We start from the raw sequence: 18,720 nt of genomic DNA, 5'->3' as shown, positions 1-18,720 counted from the left end.
TTTAGAAGACAACTGGGACCCTATCTGGGTAGCGGATGCAAAGAAGACAGTGCAGGACTTTTGGCAATCTCAGTACAAAAGTACAGAAGTTATACTTCCAATAACTCCGCTCACGCCAAAGACTGGGTTTGCAAAGTGGAGAGCTGAGAAGGCAAGACAAGCACCTATAGTTGATGAATATTCACGATATTGCCAAGGGGTTTGTTGCCCCGTTGAGGTGGATTCTATCACTTGGTGGATGGAGCCTACACAGCGTGCAACGTATCCAAATCTACCAGTTATGGCATTTGATATATTGTCAATACCAGCTATGTCAGCAGAGCCAGTACGTCTGTTTTTAGGTGCAGGAATTACAGTTACAGAGAGAAGAAATAGGCTAGGCACAGAGACCATTGAGGCATTAGAATGTCTAAAGAGCTGGCTTGGAAGCCATTGCACTACTTGGCTTGCAGGTTCCTAGATGACAGCAAAATAGCTTTAATGAACTGGCGTTCGTTCAGTTCAGTTCAGTTCAGTTCAGTTCAGTTCAATACCATAAAGTGGGGCGTTCAATTCAGTTCACGCATTTTCATATTGTGGGGCGTTCAGTTCAGCCTCAAATTTGAACTGAACTGAACTGTTTGAACTACTAGCAACACTGCAAAGCAACATGTTAGCTATAGGATCTAAGGAAAGATCAGGGCTGCCCTAGCTACACCAACTCCTGCTACGCTAACGCTTACGCCATCTTAGGCGATCCCGCCTTAAGACAAATACATGCCTAACACAGAACCAGTCGTCACAGAACTCTAGGAAACCCTACACGTTAAGTTGCCTAACACTTACTCTAGCAACCACAAGGAACTTCAAGTGTTTCTGCTCTAGATCGAGCTATACTTGCACTTCAATGATGACAAGTTTCTAATTAACGAGAGTTATGCCTTGTAGACATCATCCTACCTTAGAGAGGAAACCCTTCGATGGGTAGAACCCTTCCTTAAGGACTATTTCTAACATGAGAACACCTATGGTACGATGGTGACCACTAGAACTATGTTCGGTACTTAGAAGGAATTTAAGAAGGAGATCCGCCATATGTTTAGCATTATCAATGAGGTTAAAACTACAGAAGAACATCTGTATGGACTGAAGCAGGCTAGTAGCGCCCTCACATACACTATAGAATTCCAAAGATATGGCAACTAAACCAATTAGGATACCTACACACTCATTAGCCACTATCGTCATGGACTAAAGAGCCATGTCTATACAGAACTTGCATCTAGAAGCAACAACGAACTTACGACAACCCGAAGAAGAGTTACAAGTATCGAGGTAATGAAGGTCAAAAGAGAGACAACCATTCTCAAGACAACTGATGGTTTGACCCTATGGAACTTGATGCCACCTTTAAGCAAGGCAACCGCCTACATAACCCTAACAAGGAGCGACAGCTTAAGTAACAGCTCTGTTTTAATTGCAACAAGTCCGGCTACACGGCTAGGGACTGTAGACAGCCTAAAAAGGGAAGCAGGGGACGTAAGTTTAGCAAGCAGCTTAATACCACTTGGAATAATCAGGGCGGGTACGATGCCCTGCAAGGACAGCTGTGTGCCACGTTATAGGAAAGATCTAGAGTATCAGTACTTAGGATCTTAAAGAATTTGATATGTTAGACAGGGGAATGAATGATGAAAGCACCCCTAAATGGCAGAGCTTAGACGAGAATTATGAGGTCCTTGATAAGGAAGAGTGTATCTCTTTAGGCAAGGAGGATTTTGACCCCCTCGACTAAAAAATGAAGAAGAGCATCCTCTAGAACTAGGACAAAAAGGTCCTAGTATCAAGATGCCTAGAACGATGGACAGGCACTAAACAAGATTGGGAAGTCAAGGTCTGTTCTATGAGGTGTTGCCTAGGGTACCTACATTAGCAGGAACCCTAAGGTGGACAACACACAGAAAAGGAAGCCACTAATTAGCTAAAGAATAAACTCTGCGAATATGACATCTAGGATGCCATCGCAGAAGGAAGAACTGTTAACATCTATCATCCTAACCACAGGGTCTATAAATACTGACAGGAGAGCCTTATCTAAGCGCTTGAACAGCTAGAGATAGAAGGCGGACATGACAGATCTCAACTTGGAGAGATGTTTAGAGTCAACATGTACCACGTTAATAGAGTTCCTACAGATGAAGAAGGAAGGGGATTGCAGGACTAGGACATGACTAGGACTGATCATCCTTAGCACTATATTATGCCATGGTCAAAGTGTTATACTTATGACTGTCTAATCCATTGTCTGGACAAGACAGAGCATTCCTGTTTGCCCTTCTTAGAACAACTAGTTTACTACAAGTAGGAGTACATGAAAGAGATCCTCAAGAGATGATGATCTACTAGACAACTCTAGTTAAAAAACTAGGAGTCCTCGACAGTAGGCCACTAGTAAGTGACAAAGACAGGCCTAGTACAAACCAGCTGTGTGCCACGACAGGTAGCATGCAGCTACATGTGGTTGCTAAGATACAACAGCAACACCTCTGAGCTATGATAGACTTAGGAATATCGATTCCTTGTAAAGCTCGTGGCTTTTTAGCTTTTCCAATAAACCAAGGTTGAATTCGGTCTTCTCCTGTTGCGCTCGTACATAAAATAACCGTTATTCATGCTTTATACTTCTTGACACTAGTCAATGATATCCTAGTAATCTGTGATCCTTGCCACCCTAATCTAGGTGCTCGCAATGTCATATTTGCTACTATGACGACTTCTCATAATTACCAGTAGCCAGCTGACCTTTCTTAAGTCTGAGGGCCTGTCTTCTAGCTCTATTGCTACGTCTTGGAGTTGATTTAGCATTGTGGCAACATCAAACACTAGGGTAGTCGCTAGTAGAAGATAGCTTCTAAAGGCCTCATTTTTAGAGTCTAGCTGCTACAGCCTGTTGTAGGCATGCATTCTCTTAAGCTTATCCCATACCTCTTTGGCTGTCACGAGGCCTATAACCCAGTTGACGATTAATGGGATACAGCTTTCTAGAATGATTCTTCTAGCCTAGTTGTTGTGGAAGAAGGCAAGCTTCTCCTTACAGACAGCTGTGACTTCCGCAGTCTCTTCCTTTTCAGACTTATCAAGCTCATATTCGAGCGTAAAACTAGCATTAGTGGCACTCTAGACTTTCCTGTTAATAAGCTCAATCTGGATTTAGAGGGCCTAATTCTAATAGTTCAGACTAGACAGCTTCTGGATCTAGGACCATTTGATGTGTTCTGACTCTATTTTTTGTAAGCTGTTATCACTTTCTGCCTTATAGAGCTAGACTGCCATAGCTAAATTGATGGCTTGCTTTACAGACTCCTTTAGACTGAGTATTACTAGCGGATAGCTTAGGCTCTCACTTTATTGATGTAAGTCTTCAGAATCAATTATCTAGTTCAAAACACAAAGCTTTCTAAGCATCACTAAAGAGCTCATAACCTGTTAGAGGAAGGACCGAGATATTGCAACTACATGTAAATCGTGTGATGTTTTAGTGACTAGGCATTCGGCTTTTACGCAACAGGCAGGAAAACTTGACAGTAGACTACAGTATATAGAATGAAACAGATTAATTGAATTACTACACTATCTACAGAGGCGTATACCAAAAGTCCTTACTAGGCAGGGGTATAACCTACCCCTGTCAAAATGAGTGCTTACAATACTCACACCTATAGTTTCATAAAATGAAAATCAAGTATAATAGTTAATAGTTCCTACGTGCCTTGCCATGTGTAGATATATCACTAACCCCTTCCTTATATCCATTTCCTCCTTCGAGTCTAATAACCTCTTAAATATGGCGTGGAATCCTCTTAATCGACGCCTATATTCTCTGTTATTCAAGCTCCTCCTATGCCTTTTTCCACATGATTTCCATAGTCTTCTAAGTTGTAGGAGGCCCTTTACAAGTAGTAACCTGCTTCCAACAAGGCTTAATCATATTAAGGTCGGGCGAATTACCTAGCTACAATAGCCGTTGAATATTAAACCTATTAAAGACAGCCTTTTGCCACTTTAACGCATAAGATGGTGCTTTATCTTCTTGTACAATAGTATTTGGCCTTTCCTTCTTATACTCTTGTGCAAACGGTAGAAGTAAAGGATTAAGGATGACTTTTCGGTATTACCATGCATTAATTCTCCTTTTCCTTTCTCATAGCTCACTGCTCCTGTCTTTTTTTGTAAACTTCCACTCTGGCTTCCTTCCTCTATAGTTTCGTAATCCAAGGTGACATATTCCATTTTCAAGTTTCCATTCCTCTTTGCATTGCGCTTCAATTGTATTATTAAATGCTTCGATTTCAATTGCTGCTTCTCTCTTCTCCTTTGCTGTCTCCTTTTTCCAAATGTGATATGGCCCCTTTTTATCATATGTAAAACAGCTCCACTACATGAATTCTATGCTCTATGCCATCAAGAGCGAATAACAGATGGCTCGAATCTCTCATCTTTTGTCCTCTATACTTTAAATCCTCTACGTCAATGGCTAAGGACTATAGATATTTTGTCTGTCTATATAACGTTTTTCTAATCCATAAGAGTCTAATGTGTATATTGTAGAGCGAATTGTAGTCGTGCTTCTCTCATCACTTTAGTTAATCCTAGTTTCCATGTTAGCTTTCGTTTTATTAGTTTATGCCATTGTAGTACTTAAGTAGTCATTGTAGACACACCATTCTCATAACTAATTGTTGCTACTGTCTTCTCTCGATAGTTACAGTCCAGTTTTATACTCTTTATAAGAGTCTCTTCTAAGCGGCAAGTGTGATACTACATGGCTGAAGCACGCTACTGTAGATATAATCCAGATATCAACAAGCAATTACTTGATACACATCTTATTAATGCCCCTCGAACAGGACGCCCTTGGAAACTAAGTGCAAATGGCAAATTTTTGTATCCTCTTTAATTTGCTAAGATGTAGCTCTATAAGCTTAGAGTTCTATAGGTTGAGCTTGCATTACAAGAGAGTATGAAGGCATATTATCTTCTACTCCACAAAATATGAATTAATGATGCCTATTTACTAACTTTACCCCTATTTTTAGCCCTAAATGCCACATTCCTTAGCACTGTTAGAGGGAGCAAGAGGGCTTTATCGATCTCAGGATTTGGGCTGAGGTAAGTTATAGCTGTGTGAAGACACACGAAACCTATTCACTAACAATCACAGGGTTATGAGAATTCACGTCTTTCTGCAAGCCACGGCATCCCGTCTTCAAACTCCACCATTCCCTATAGCTACATTGGCACTACATTTGGTCAAACTGTATGGAGCACGGACTTTCTCTACAATAGAATGAAGGCCCACAATGAGACCATTGCTGAAATCTTCACTAAAGACCCAGAGGCGTGTAACGCTGACTTCTAAACGATAGAAGACACAGAGGTTCTCTTGCGTAAAGGTTTACTTATCAGAGGAGGCAGGGGATCAGACACAAAGGCTTCAAGTAACACGTTACTAGTATATAACAAATACTGTATTGAGTTGAGCACAAAGCTCCTATCTAAGGAAATACTATCTACTTATATAGTGGCGTCGTGCCTAGTGGACTCTTGGGAACTCACTCGAGTCCTCAGAGTCCTGGACTCTTAGGACTCTTCTCATCATCCTGCGAGTCCGTCACGTGATACTTTCGGAACTACTATTCCCCGCTGCCCCTCCAGGTACCAGGGCCGGTCTCATGCGACCTCCCTCCTTCCTGTCCTGTAGTTGGCCAGCCTTCTTGTTCCGTCGTAACAAGGCGCTTCAGATCGAGCATGACTCAATTGACACACTTTGCTGCAAGACCAATACTGATGACGAGGCACCAATCATCTCTCCAACCCACGATGACCTCCATCAGTTTGCGAAAGACAACCATTGATTCTTGATCCAGACATGTCTGAACAATGATACCCAGGACTGTATCGCAAACATGGAAGGAAGAAATCCAGGCTTTCCGAATTTCAACAACATTTCGAAACTATATTATGGTTTGGAGGTCATTCCGATATTGAGTCAGGGCTTTTCAAGGCTTGAACCAGTCATGGTCATCCAAAAGCGACCAAAAGCAAAAACAGGCAAGAACAAGCGCCGTAGGACTAAGTGCAAGATTGATGTAGTGGAACAGGCTGGTGAAGCCAGCAGTGTTGCTACAGTTCAAGCTGAGATTACGGAGATTAATTGTGAGTTTAATATCCCAAAGTTATCGGTGTAGACGTAGCTCTAACTGAATGGATAGCAAATGAGACCACAAAGGTCGAGGAAACTTTGGAGGCATTTACTGAAGATAATGACCTCGAGTCTCCCATAGATGAGACCCCCGATGTCATTCATCTTCTGGAAGAGGCTACTACAAACAAAACTGAAGCCAGAATCTCTGAAACGATCAAGGACGGAAAAGGTATTATTGCAAACCAACGCCAGACAAACCTTCGTGTCTCCACATCAAGCCATGGCCAGGAATCTTCTCAACTCACTGCCCAATCCGAGGACCAAGCTGGACAGCTGGCTCAGGGCCAAATAATTCCAGAAGTCTCAGTTTCAGTCTCAGCCCTTGCCAGAAATGAAGCAATTTCATCTATGACCATTGCTACAACAGGCACAAGCACCGCCAAGAAATTGGTATCTCATCAAACTGTTGCCCCAGCTATACATACAACATCTTCTCGAACTGATGCCCCAACTGGAGGCACAGCATCTGCCCAAGCCCCAACCAAAGATGCAGTGGACCTTCAAGCTGCTGCTTCAGTGGAGGCCTAAGGTATTTTTCAGGTTATTGCCACCGCCAGTGCCACTTCAAATCACACTGGAGCTCATATTGCATCAACCCATGGGCCCCAGTCCATCAATGAGGATAGAGCTCGGGTTATTGCTGAGTTGAGAGTGCAGCCACCACCACCAAGCCTCGAGGAAGTGAGAGCCTGCCGAGCCAGCGTGAAGGAGGAGAGGCGCCAGAGCATTCGTATGCGTACCTTATCCCGTGCATCGCACTTGGAACCTCAATGACTCCGACTGCTCCATCAGAGGTTTGCAATTATCTGAATCCTCTGGGGCCCTTCCAGAGACAACTGCTCAAGGAAACGAGACTACTTACCAGTCGATGAATCCACCTCGGGTTTTGGAGCATGTCCCAGTTCTTACTTCAAATGGCGCAACCAATGAGGGGCATGTTGCCGACCTTCATCCGAAGCTTCCAGGTCAATCCCTCATATCTGTTTCCAATGTAGCCGATAACGCCACATCCATCGCCGACCCGTCTCAGACATTGCCTCGCTCGCTGGAACATTCTTCGAATGATACAAACACGATCTCTGCCGGCCCTTGGCACAGCTTCCATATCCTGTTGCTCAGGAGAATGTCAAGCCAAACAGAGGCAAGTGGATCGCGCCTCTTCCTGAGCAACAGGAATGGGTCACTGCATCTCGGCCACCGGGCACATCGGCTGTCACGACGGCCTCGATGAAAAAGAACCGTCGCAACACCAGATCCGTTCATCACCAACTTTAAATTGTGGTGCAACCACCCCCCTGTTAAAAGCCTGAGCCTGCTCGTCTTGTGCACGCTGTATTTGGACCTTGAGATAGTCCTGGAGGCCTGTAAAGGCGTAGGACCCAGGGTCACATGGGAGCTCAGGGAACCAGATCAGTAGGTAGGAAGTAGGATTCAATGCGTAACAATAGGTCTACGTATATACAGCGACTATTGACTGGAGGCCTTCTTCCGAGGCCTCCAACCCCTTTTATCTATGCACCTTGTGCCCTATTTTACCGAGCCCTATGGGCCGCTTATGAAAGGGACCTCACGTGGTGGCACGTGATGGCCTTCCTTACAATTACCTCCCCTCTTAGAGGGATTGCCCTCAATTCCAAGGTTTCGCAGCTAGGGCTTACTTGCCCTCCTGGCTTGTTTAGACTTTTTGTTTTGACCCGGGTGGTGGACTTGTTTGGGTGTGCGCTTGGTGTGCTGGTCCCGTGACCCCCCTTGGTTGTGGATTGCCGCGGCCACCCCCTTTGTTATGGGTCTCGCGCCAAACTCCTACTTCCTTCCAAACTTCCTATCGAACTTCCTGCCACCTTCATCCTCAACATCACCTTACTTCGCCTTTCGCCCTCGATCTTAGTCCCAACCTTTGGGGCCTACACAGTTGCTTGTTTCTTTAAGGTAATCACTTCCTTTCCACCTGGATTGCAGGAGCTTATCGTTACGGATAGATCTCACATCGTCCAACCCTCATCATGGCTCCCAAGCCAAAGGGGAAGGCTCTAGTTGCTACACCTCGCAAGCGACCAGCGGCCCAGATGTCCAGCTCTCCCGAGTCGCAGGTGCCCGCCACGCCTGTTCCTTCTGTTGTCACCTCCTCCACATCATGTTCTCGCACTATCCGTCCATATCGTTCGCCTGAAGTCGAGGACGAAGCTGAGGATCTTGAAGGCTCCATCGTTCCTGAGTCCGAGGCTCCAAAGGATGAGCGCACCGTGCTTGGGTGGAAGGTCGCTGCCCGCTGTGAGGTTCCTGATTCTGCAGGACGCCTTCGCGCTGGCTCCCGCCCGTTCTGCATGAAGTGTGCGCACACGTATTACAACTTCCCAGGCCAGATGTGCTCTGTTGGAGCGCTGATTTGTGAAGCCTAGCAAGTGGAAGTTCAACACTCCACCAGCACCCCCAGGGCCTCCTTCAGTTCTGTCCTTGTCGTCTGGGGACGAGGGTGCGATCCCTGTTTCTTCGTCATCCTCGTCTGAGTCCGAGTCCTCGTCGTCGTCCTCATCTGACCAGGGTTCTGATTGATCGTTCTCATAGTTTGTAGGGCCAATACCATTACGTTGTCCCATCCTTGCTTCCTTGTGCATGCTTCCTGTAATATGCCTCGATTAATGATAGCCCTACGTCATGTTTTGGCACCCATTGGTCGTCTGCGGCTGTATAACCAGCCCATCTAATAAGGTATTCCTCTCTCTGGCCCCTGCCTCGTTTGATTATCCTGTGGTCTAGGACCGCTTCTACTTGGTATTCTTCCTCACCTGTAATGGTGGGTGCACCAGATGTGAGAATCTAGCCACCCAAGGAAGGGATGAATTTACTAAGACAACACACTGTCTTAGAAAACAGAGCCAAAGGGTCATAGCTTAGACTATTCCACAACGCAGCAACCAGGTGTGTGATGTAGTGAAGTGGTTCAGACAAGTTGCAACAAATGTTGAGTCTGGGAACTCAGGGGTAAGTCAGAGGTTAACACCTCACTGACTTTTCAGAAACAAGGAGTAACAAGATCAATGCTTGGAAGCTTGGAAAAGACGTGGAAGTATGTGATAGTCGATTTACTGTATTGTCTGCTTGCCCTTTCTTAAGGAAAGGGCAATCCTATTTATGCTAAAGGAGTGTAGTTCTCTCATTTTCCAAGACTTTCCATGACTTACCAGGCTTGGTAACTGTAGTCGACGTAAGAGAATCCCATAGAACCATCTCTTAGGTTCGTAGCCTATAGGAAGTAAAAGGAGGTCCAAGGTCAGAGTACCCCTATAGACAAATTATGTCATAGACAAATTATGTCATAGACAAATTATGTCATAACTTAACCAATCTTGTGGGTAACTAAAGAGCGATGACATGTAATGAATCATAGAGGTTCGTAGGAGCTTTTAGAGCTATCGTTCATGCTCCTAGGCCTCTAGTTGGTAGAGATATGTCATGTGGTAGTATGAGTGATGTCATGTAATGAATCATAGAGGGTTGTAGAGATATGCTATGTGGTAATATCGGCCCAGTAACTAAGGAGCGATGACGTGTAATGAATCATAGATGGTTGTAGCAATCGGTGAGTAGTATTGCTCTTGTTGTTGGTGTGATAAGCCAAAATATGTATAGTGACTTGTAGGTTTGAGGAGGAGATTTCCAAGTTTGCTCTTGAGTTTGATAGCAAACTGAGTGCAACGAATGTCAGTATGACATCACCGTCCACAATTTCTGGGCTAGGTGGAGGGTTGGGTTCCTCTGTGTTTTTCCAATACCTTTCTAGTAAGGACACGTGGAACATGTTGTGGATCGCCTTATACCTTGGCGGTAGCTTCAACTGGTAAGCCTGCTTACCGATGCACTGGGTGATCTCATACGGGCCAAGCCAGCGGTGCCCAAGCTTCCTACTTGGCTGGGTGGTTCTGATATTCTTGGCCGAAAGCCATACTTTCTCTCCTACCACATACTGCATTGGCTTGTGCAGCTTGTTGTAGCCTCGTATTTGGGCTTCCTTCGTCTGTTTCCACGCCTCTTCGAGCTCCTGTCGCAATTCTAGGATCAGGTTGATGCGATCTTTCGCGACTGGCACTTCCCTTCTGGTGGGGTCGTCCTCGATCCCTTGTCTTAGGTCTATATTGATGCCGTATTGGGCCTGGTTTGGCGACATCTGGATGGAATCATGGAAGGCGTTATTGTAGGTCAATTCCGCGAAGTGGAGGAGTTCCACCCAGTTGTCTTGGTGCTGATTACAGTGGATCCGCAAGTAGGCTTCAATATTCTGATTCTGCCTCTCGGTCTGGCCGTCGGATTGAGGGTGGAAAGCAGTCGATAGGTTACGCCTTACTTTGAGGTGAAAACAGAACGCTGACCAGAAGTGACAGGTGAACACACTCCCTCAATCCGTGATTATTTCAGCTGGGATTCCAAAGTCCTTTACCCAGAACGCAAGGAAGAGGCGCGACAGCTCTGGGGCCGTGATGGTTTTCCTACAGGGTATATATTTGGACACCTTAGTATAACGATCAACAATCACAAGGATGGAGTCTGAAGCCTTGCCTTGATCCGCCCCTACGCTTGGGGGCAGATCCGTGATAAAGTCCATACTTATGGATTCAAATGGTTTCGAGGGCATTCTTAAGGCCTGCATTTCGCCATATGGCCTATGCCGCACGGGCTTGATGCGCTGGCATCTATCGCAGCCCCGTACGTACTCCCTGGTTTCCTCGCTGAGGCCAGGCCAGTAGTATTTGCGTTGGATCAACTCTTGGGTTTTCTTATATCCAAAATGCCCGGCCAGTGGGTCGTCATGGCAAATCTTGAAGATTTCCATCCGCACTGCCTGATTGGGAGGTATGTATACCGCTCCCTTGAAGCGTAGGATGCCTGCATCGTCTACTCTCCAATCTGAAGAGCCCTTTGCTCGCGCCAACCCAATATCCTTGGCCCTTTTAACAGCTAACTCGTCAGTCGCCTGGAGGGTTTTGATCAAGTCTATTAGGGGTTCAGACGCAGCACTATAGGCGCTCTCTCCCTTGGCTACAGCAGCTACTGCAACCCGAGGGACAACGAGACCTGGACTCTTGGTGTCCTTACTATGGTCATCGCCCAGTCTTACGCTGCTAGCGTTTGCCTTCCTACGCTGTAGGTTAGGTTCTCCTATCTGAAAGCCTTCTTGGCTTGTTATCGTCCGACTTATCTGCGGGATACCTCCTGCCTGCATGGCTTCTCGGAGCTTGTTCTTAAGGGTCAGTAGCATCACATTCTGGCTACCCTTTTCACCCTCATAATCTGGTCTCCTAGATGGACCGTCTGCTGGGTTTGTTTTTCCCGCTCGATAGGAGATGTGGAAATCATAGGCTGATAACGCCTGCGCCCACCGCGCTTGCCTCCTTGTGAGGGCGGTGGTTTCCATAATCTTCAGATTGTTGTGATCTGTTAGGACCTCAATTGGGTACTGGCTTCCTTCGAGGTAGTGTCTCCATTGCTCAAAGGACTTCACAATCACCAGGAGTTCCTGGTCATGGACTTCATAGTTCAGCTCTGCTGGATCTAGCTTTTTGCTGAAAAAGGCAACTGGGTGCCATTCGCAGATGAGGCGGGTAGTGGCTGACTTACAAGAAGTAGGCACCACACTGGGCGAAGACCAGAGTAAGGACACCAAGAGTCCAGGTCTCGTTGTCCCTCGAGTTATGGTGGCAGCCATGGCTCAGGGAGAGAGCGCCTACAGTGCCACGGCCGAACCCTTAGCGGATCTGATCAAAACCCTTCAAGCGGCTGACGAGCTCGCTGTTCACAGGGCCAGAGAAGCAGGGTCGGCGTGGGCGAAGGGCTCTTCAGGTTGGAGAGTAGACGATGCAGGCATCCTACGCTTCAAGGGAGCGGCCTACGTGCCTCCCAATCAGGCAGTACGTATGGAAATCTTCAAGATTTGCCACGACGACCCTTTGGCTGGGCACTTCGGATATAAGAAGACCCAGGAACTGATCCGACGGAAATACTACTGGCCTGGATTAGACCAGGAAGCCAGGGAGTACGTACGTGGCTGCGATTGGTGCCAGCGGATCAAGCCGGTACGGCATAGACCCTACGGCGAAATGCAAGGCCTTAGAATGCCTACTAAGCCCTTTGAGTCCATAAGTATGGACTTCATCACAGATCTGCCGCCTAGTATAGGAGCAGACCAAGCTAAGGCTTCAGACTCCATTTTGGTAATCGTAGACCGATACACCAAGGTATCCAAATATATACCCTGCCGGAAGACCATTACTGCCACCGAGTTGGGGCGGGTCTTCCTTGAGTATTGGGTTAAGGACTTTGGAATTCCTGCTGAAATAATCACAGACCGCGGCAGCGTATTTACGTGCCACTTCTGGTCGGCCTTCTGTTTCCACCTCAAAGTACGGCGGAACCTATCGACTGCCTTCCACCCTCAATCTGACGGCCAGACGGAAAGGCAGAACCAGAATATTGAGGCCTACCTACGCCTACACTGCAATCAGCACCAGGACAATTGGGTAGAACTTCTTCACTTCGCGGAGCTTACCTACAATAATGCTTTCCACGATTCCATCCAGATGTTGCCAAATCAGGCTCGATACGGTATCAACATCGACCTGCGGCAAGGGATCGAGGACGACCCCATGAGAAGGGAGGTGCCGGTTGCAAGAGACCGAGTTCAGAAGATCCTCGACCTACGAAAGGAGCTTGAAGAGGCCTGGGCGAGATCGAAGGAAGCCCAAGTCTGAGGATATAACAAGATCCACAAGCCAATGCAGTTCATGGTCAGCGAACGGGTGTGGCTTTCTGCCAAGAATATCAGAACCACCCAGCCAAGTAGGAAGCTAGGTCACCGGTGGCTCGGACCGTATGAGATCACCGGGCGGATAGGTAAACAGGCGTATCGATTGAGGCTTCCCCCACGGTATAAGGCGATTCACGACGTGTTCCACGTCTCCCTACTCGAGAGGTATCGGGAAGGCGTTGAGAAGGCCGATCCTCCACCAGATCCAGAGATCGTGGATGGGGAAGAAGAATACAAGGTCGAGGCAGTCCTAGACCACAGGACTGTGCGGAGGGGTAGAGGAATCCGAGAGGAATATCTGATTAGGTGGGCAGGCTACACTGCAGCTGACGATCAGTGGGTTCCAAAGCTTGACGTAGCTAGATCTCGTGATGGCTTCAAGATGCAGACCCTTGATGGAATGTGATTGCTGATTGGCGAGCGATTTCTTTGCCCCGTATTAAGCCGACGAGTCTCTTAAGCCGATGGACGGCGGCTGCTTAGTCATGGGCTAATGAATCTTTACCAGCACCAATGTAATCATTTATCCTATAAAGTTATTCAAAGATGAGTATAAGAGTTATCGGAGCGGAATTGATCTGATCTTGACATCTTGCACTTTGCCCTCCTGCCGTCCAATTTCTTACGCTAGTTCTGTGGCTTCCATCACGATGTCGGCAACAACCACTAGTCTCGAGATCTGGGAGGAAGACTATGGGGGCATTGAACTGGAACCCATGGGATATCCCACCCTGGGCCAAGATCCAAAGACAAGCCAAGCAAGCTTTAACGCTCAAGCTGTACAGGGCCCAGCAGATGAAGAAATCACCGAGCCCCTGACGAATGCTAATGGAGATGCACCAGCGATTTCCAAATGGAGAGCCACCGTCATCGTCGGCACCGTCGCCTGCATCACGCTGATTAACTCCATGTTAGCAGGCATCCTAGTCGTCAGTTTGCCCACAATGGCAGCTGAACTAGGCCTATCCCAAGACCTACTGCTCTGGCCTGCTTCCGTGAGCGCATTGGCATGCGGTTGCACCCTCCTCCTCTCGGGATCAATAGCGGATGTCGCCGGGGGTCGACGGATTTACCTCCTTGGCGTCTTTCTCATGGCCGTAACCACCGTCGCTTGCGGTGTCTGTAAGACCAGCATCCAGCTGATCCTGTTCCGTGCCGCGCAGGGAGTGGCATTGTCACTATGTCTCCCTTCTTCTGTGATCCTGATCACGAGCAACATCCCCACCGGCTCGTGGCGTAACATCGCGTTCTCATGCTTGGGTGCTGGGCAACCCGTTGGATTCTCAGTCGGGCTTGTTATCGGCGGCGCCTTCGTCGAGGCGATCGGCTGGCGGTACGGATACTACATCGCTGCCATCCTCACCGCCGTCATCTTTGTCATCTCCATCTTCGGCGTCCCCGTCGACCAAGCCGCCGAGTCCCAATCCCTCCGCACCATACTCCGTCGCATGGGCACCGAAATTGACTGGATCGGGTGCATGCTCCTCAGCACCTCTCTCGGGCTTTTGTCCTACGTCCTCTCCGTCCTCGCGAGCGGCGCATCGCACTTTCTCGCCCCCGCATCCATCACCCTCTTCTCCATCGCCACGGCCCTCATCCCCGCCTTCATCTTCTACGTCAAGCGCCAAGAGCGTCTCGGTCTCAAAGCCATCATCCCCCCCTCCATCTGGAGCAACCGCGTCTTCGCCTCCCTCTGCACCACTGTCTTTATCATATGGGGCACCTTCAACGCCGTCCAATTCTTCCTAACCCTCTTTTTCCAATCCGTGCAGTCACTCTCCGCTATCCAGACCTCCATCCGCTTCCTCCCCATGGTCATCACGGGTACAGGAACAAACTTCCTCACGGGATGGCTAGTCAAGCGCGTTCGCGCAGATATCCTCGTCCTCGCATCCGCATGCATCAGCGCCTTGTCTCCCCTCCTAATGGCAATCATCAACCCCGCCTCCTCGTACTGGACCTACGCCTTCTTCGCCACGGCATGCGCCCCCATCTGCGCCGACGTTCTCTTCACCGTCGCCAATCTGCTAATCACCTCTGTGTTCCCACCCAAGACGCACGGCTTGGCAGGGGGTGTCTTCAACACCATCTCGAATATCGGAAACTCAGTCGGTCTGGCTATCACTGCTGTTGTGGCGTCGAGCGTCACCCTCTCGGAGAAGGGGAAGGATGAGAGTGTCGCGGAGATGCTGATGGATGGGTATAGAGCGACGTTTTGGCTCTGCTTTGGTGCGAATGTGGTGGTGCTTGCGATTATTGGGTTTGGGTTGAGGAAGATTGGGAAGGTGGGGATTAAGGTCGATTAAGGTGGTGTGTAGCGCCTTAGTCGGGGATTGTGCTGCTATCGTCTCGAAGGGCGGTCGTGGGAGGACTAGCGCTGACCGAGTCTTGGGGTGAAAAGGTCATCGTGAAGCGCTTGTTATCGTTTGGTTGAAAATCTTTGAGAGAAAAAGATGGGAGTAAAAGTATGATAAACAAATATTCACAAGAATTTTTGAAAATACCGCCTGTAGACGAAAATAAATTATATTTATATTTTTTCGACGTATTAAAACAAGGCGGGTATAAAAAACCACACGCCCCAGCGCAACAATCCTCTACACCCACCCCCTCTCTACATCATCAATCCCGATGGCACCATCGTCCTCAGCTTCTCCCTACTCTCCAACGCCAACTCCAACCCCGTATACCCCTTACGGATCGAAAGACCCTGAAACGCCCCACTCAATATACAATCATTCACCCCCACCCCATCTACCCACGCTCCCCCCACACTCAACTTATTCCCAAACAGCCTCCTAATCCCCGCATCAACACTCTGGAGGCGCTCCTTATGCCCAACCGTGTACTGTGGTATGCAATTCTTATGCAACGTCGCCAGCACCCGATCCGGCTTATCGGTGATCTTCAAATGCCTCGCCAGCACCAGCTCCGCCATCCGCTGCCCCTCCTCCGGCGTTGGTAGCTCATCCGCCGACCACCCGTCCCAGTAGTGGCCCCCTAGCATAACGGTGAGTTTTGTGCCCGGGGCGCCGTCGATGTAGGGCGTGGCGTGGGAGTCGAAGACGACGCCGAGTGCGAACTCGGGATTCTGCTTGAAAGGCACGGATTGCGGGATGAGGTAGCCGAAGCCGGGTCGAGGGACGAGGTGGGGGTTGGTGTAGTAAAGGTTCACGACCATGACGGTGGTGTAAGGGATGAGGGATAGGGCGGGGATGTTGACGAGGTGGCTAAGGTTGTGGGAGGGGAGCGTGGAGATAACGTGGCTGTAGGGCTGGGCGGGTTGGTTGTTGAAGGTTTTGATCTGGGCCTGGTTAGCTTACACGGTTGGGAGGTGTGTGAGGGATGAAGAAAGACGAGTGCTGATGAGCTTGGTGGAGGGATCATTGAAAGGGGGGAAAAGGGGCGCTCACTCGTATGGTTTTTCCATCTGGGCTGTTTGAAATCCCCGAAATGCTCGTCCCCACCCTGATATTCGCATTCCTCGACCCCTTAATAAGCCGCCTCAAAGCATCCGGTAGCGTCTGCATCCCATTCATAAACGTGTATATACTCGCCTGGCGCGCCTTCTCACCCAGTCCCTGGCCAAGTATCTGCTCTCCCGACTCATGCAAATCAGATATCCCGTTAGGCCCATACCCCTCCGGCTTGTTCCTAACCATCCCCATCGAGAGGCTTCCGAATCGCCCTTCCGCCTCCCACAAGCGAGGCATCAAACTTCTCACGCTCAACTGGTTCACATCACCCGCGAATATGCCATGAACCACCGCACTAACAATATTATCCACGAGATTTTTGTTCCCGCCACTACGCCTCTTTAGAAACCCTCCAATCGACTCATCCACTAGGTTATCAGGGCGTCTCGGTACCTGCGACTCCGCGCACAGCGCCCCGGCGACCCCCTCAAACAATGGCTCTGTCAACAACTTATAAAGCACCTGTAACCGACCATCATTCGGACTCGGCACCCTCACCAACTTATCAGGATAGTAAATAAACCGATTCGACCCCGCCGGGCTATCCTTGGACGTAAACACCATATTATCCTCCAGCCCCAAATTCTGCGCCATGGACAGCGCATAATACCCCCTCGCCGTAGCAGGCCTCAGCGACCGTGGGCCCAGCTCAAACACAACCGGCCCATCTGAACTCTGCACCACCTCGCTCTGCACGTATCCCCCTAGCCGGTCGCTAGATTCGTATACTGTGACTCTGGTATCGGGGTTTAATTGGGCCGCCGTGGCCGCCGCAACGAGCCCCGTGATACCACCGCCGAGGACAGCAACGTGCTCCGGTGCACCGCCAGTTGTACTCGTCAAGCTGCGTGCTGAATTCCCAGTCTTACAGCTCGACTGCCCAGCTCGTGGTCGGGGGGCGGAGGTGCCCAAGACCCACATCGTGGAGTAGAGCCGCTCCCCGCGGCGGGCGGACAGAGAACGCGGTGACCTGTAGCATCGTCGGAGGAGCATCACCAGCCGTGCTTCGTGGGCGTGGAGAAGCATTGGCGCTGTAGACGCGGATTGTTGCGTGTCGTTCAAAAAAAGCTTGAGAGAGTGTTTAGACGCGGTTGTATTCCCCAACTTTCGCTTATCGGGCCGTACCCCCGAAGCTCCCAGAGCGACCAGAGCGTTTGTTGTCGTCCGTGCACGGGGGTAAGTGCTGATAAAAGAGTTACAGAAGGCAAGAATAAACAACAAAAAAACATACGACAGTGGGTGAAAACTTACCGGATCGACGGCCTCTTCATTAGTGATATATTAAATGTGGTGACAGTATACCACATCCAACTACGATGTCTGCAATCGTACCAAGGAGCGATCGACCGAAGAACGATGAGAATAGTTGAACTGATTAGCGGCGGTGCGACCAACTTTCGTCATAAGCTGATACTGGCTGCGTTGTACTCGTGTATAGTGTACCAATCCTGCGTTTATAGCTGAAAATACCTCATAGTTGCAATCATTTGATTTGATTCATGTTACGGAGATAGGGCTGGGACGCTGTCTGCACTCCTGCCTCGTGGTAGGCATGGTGGCGTTACCTATATGCCGGTTTATTTTCCGCATAGCGTTTTCAGTGTAGGATCTTCGGATGTGGTGTCTAGTGCAGGATAGAGAGGCTACACCCCAAAGGACCAGTCCTTACATGAAGAGTGGTAAGGGTAAAGCGCTCGTCAACAGTGGCAATGAAAGGGGACAAGTAATACTCTACAAGGCTAGGTTAGAATTAATCACCTGACATTACTACTTCCTAGGTATTGTTAGAACTGCGTTCCTAGTAGTACGCTACATATGCGTAGCCTGTATACCAACTGTGTATATATAGGGGCTTCGCCCCTGTAGTTTCTCAATTAAGTCGTCAAACTCCAATTATGTGTTTAATAGGTTATAAGCCTAGGTTAAGCGCATGATGCGCTACACCAAATGCACATAATTAACGGCTTCCCTCATAGCTCTTATAGGAGAGAGTAGCTATATTATATGATCGAGCAAAGGATTCACTGTTATAGAAAGCCTCCTTATAACTACCATTACATAGTCGACCACCCCTCCGAGAACTGTAAGTGACCCCTTCTCGTGGATTGTCCGACGGTGCACTAACAAATTGGATAGGATATTTCCAATCCACAAGAATGAGTAGGTGATGGGAATGTGTTGGCGCGGGGGTGATAACGTGT

General features: G+C 48.5%; 3 protein-coding genes across 3 annotated transcripts; 2 read left to right on the top strand and 1 right to left on the bottom strand.

Moving 5' to 3' along the window:
* Nucleotides 1-5,945: 5,945 nt before the first annotated feature.
* Nucleotides 5,946-6,772, top strand: VC83_07992 (uncharacterized protein; the record flags this gene model as incomplete). Its single annotated transcript, XM_024471555.1, has 2 exons — nt 5,946-6,195; nt 6,252-6,772. The coding sequence occupies 2 exons, from the start codon at nt 5,946-5,948 to the stop codon at nt 6,770-6,772; spliced, it is 771 nt and encodes a 256-aa protein (XP_024321319.1).
* Nucleotides 6,773-13,590: 6,818 nt separating this feature from the next.
* On the top strand, nt 13,591-15,581 carry VC83_07991 (uncharacterized protein). Its single transcript, XM_024471554.1, has one exon. It carries the CDS (start codon nt 13,694-13,696, stop codon nt 15,347-15,349), a length of 1,656 nt encoding a protein of 551 aa, XP_024321322.1. The 5' UTR covers nt 13,591-13,693; the 3' UTR covers nt 15,350-15,581.
* A 2-nt stretch (nt 15,582-15,583) lies between these two features.
* HEM14 (oxygen-dependent protoporphyrinogen oxidase) lies at nt 15,584-17,569 on the bottom strand. Its single transcript, XM_024471553.1, has 2 exons — nt 16,457-17,569; nt 15,584-16,347 (listed from the first exon to the last, which is right to left on the bottom strand). Exons 1-2 carry the CDS (start codon nt 17,543-17,545, stop codon nt 15,658-15,660), a joined length of 1,779 nt encoding a protein of 592 aa, XP_024321321.1. The 5' UTR covers nt 17,546-17,569; the 3' UTR covers nt 15,584-15,657.
* Between the last annotated feature and the right edge of the window lie 1,151 nt (nt 17,570-18,720).

This window comes from Pseudogymnoascus destructans (assembly GCF_001641265.1).
Source record: "Pseudogymnoascus destructans isolate 20631-21 unplaced genomic scaffold scaffold_21, whole genome shotgun sequence".
Lineage (NCBI taxonomy): Eukaryota > Fungi > Ascomycota > Leotiomycetes > Thelebolales > Thelebolaceae > Pseudogymnoascus > Pseudogymnoascus destructans.
This window is presented reverse-complemented; position numbering and strand designations above follow the sequence as displayed.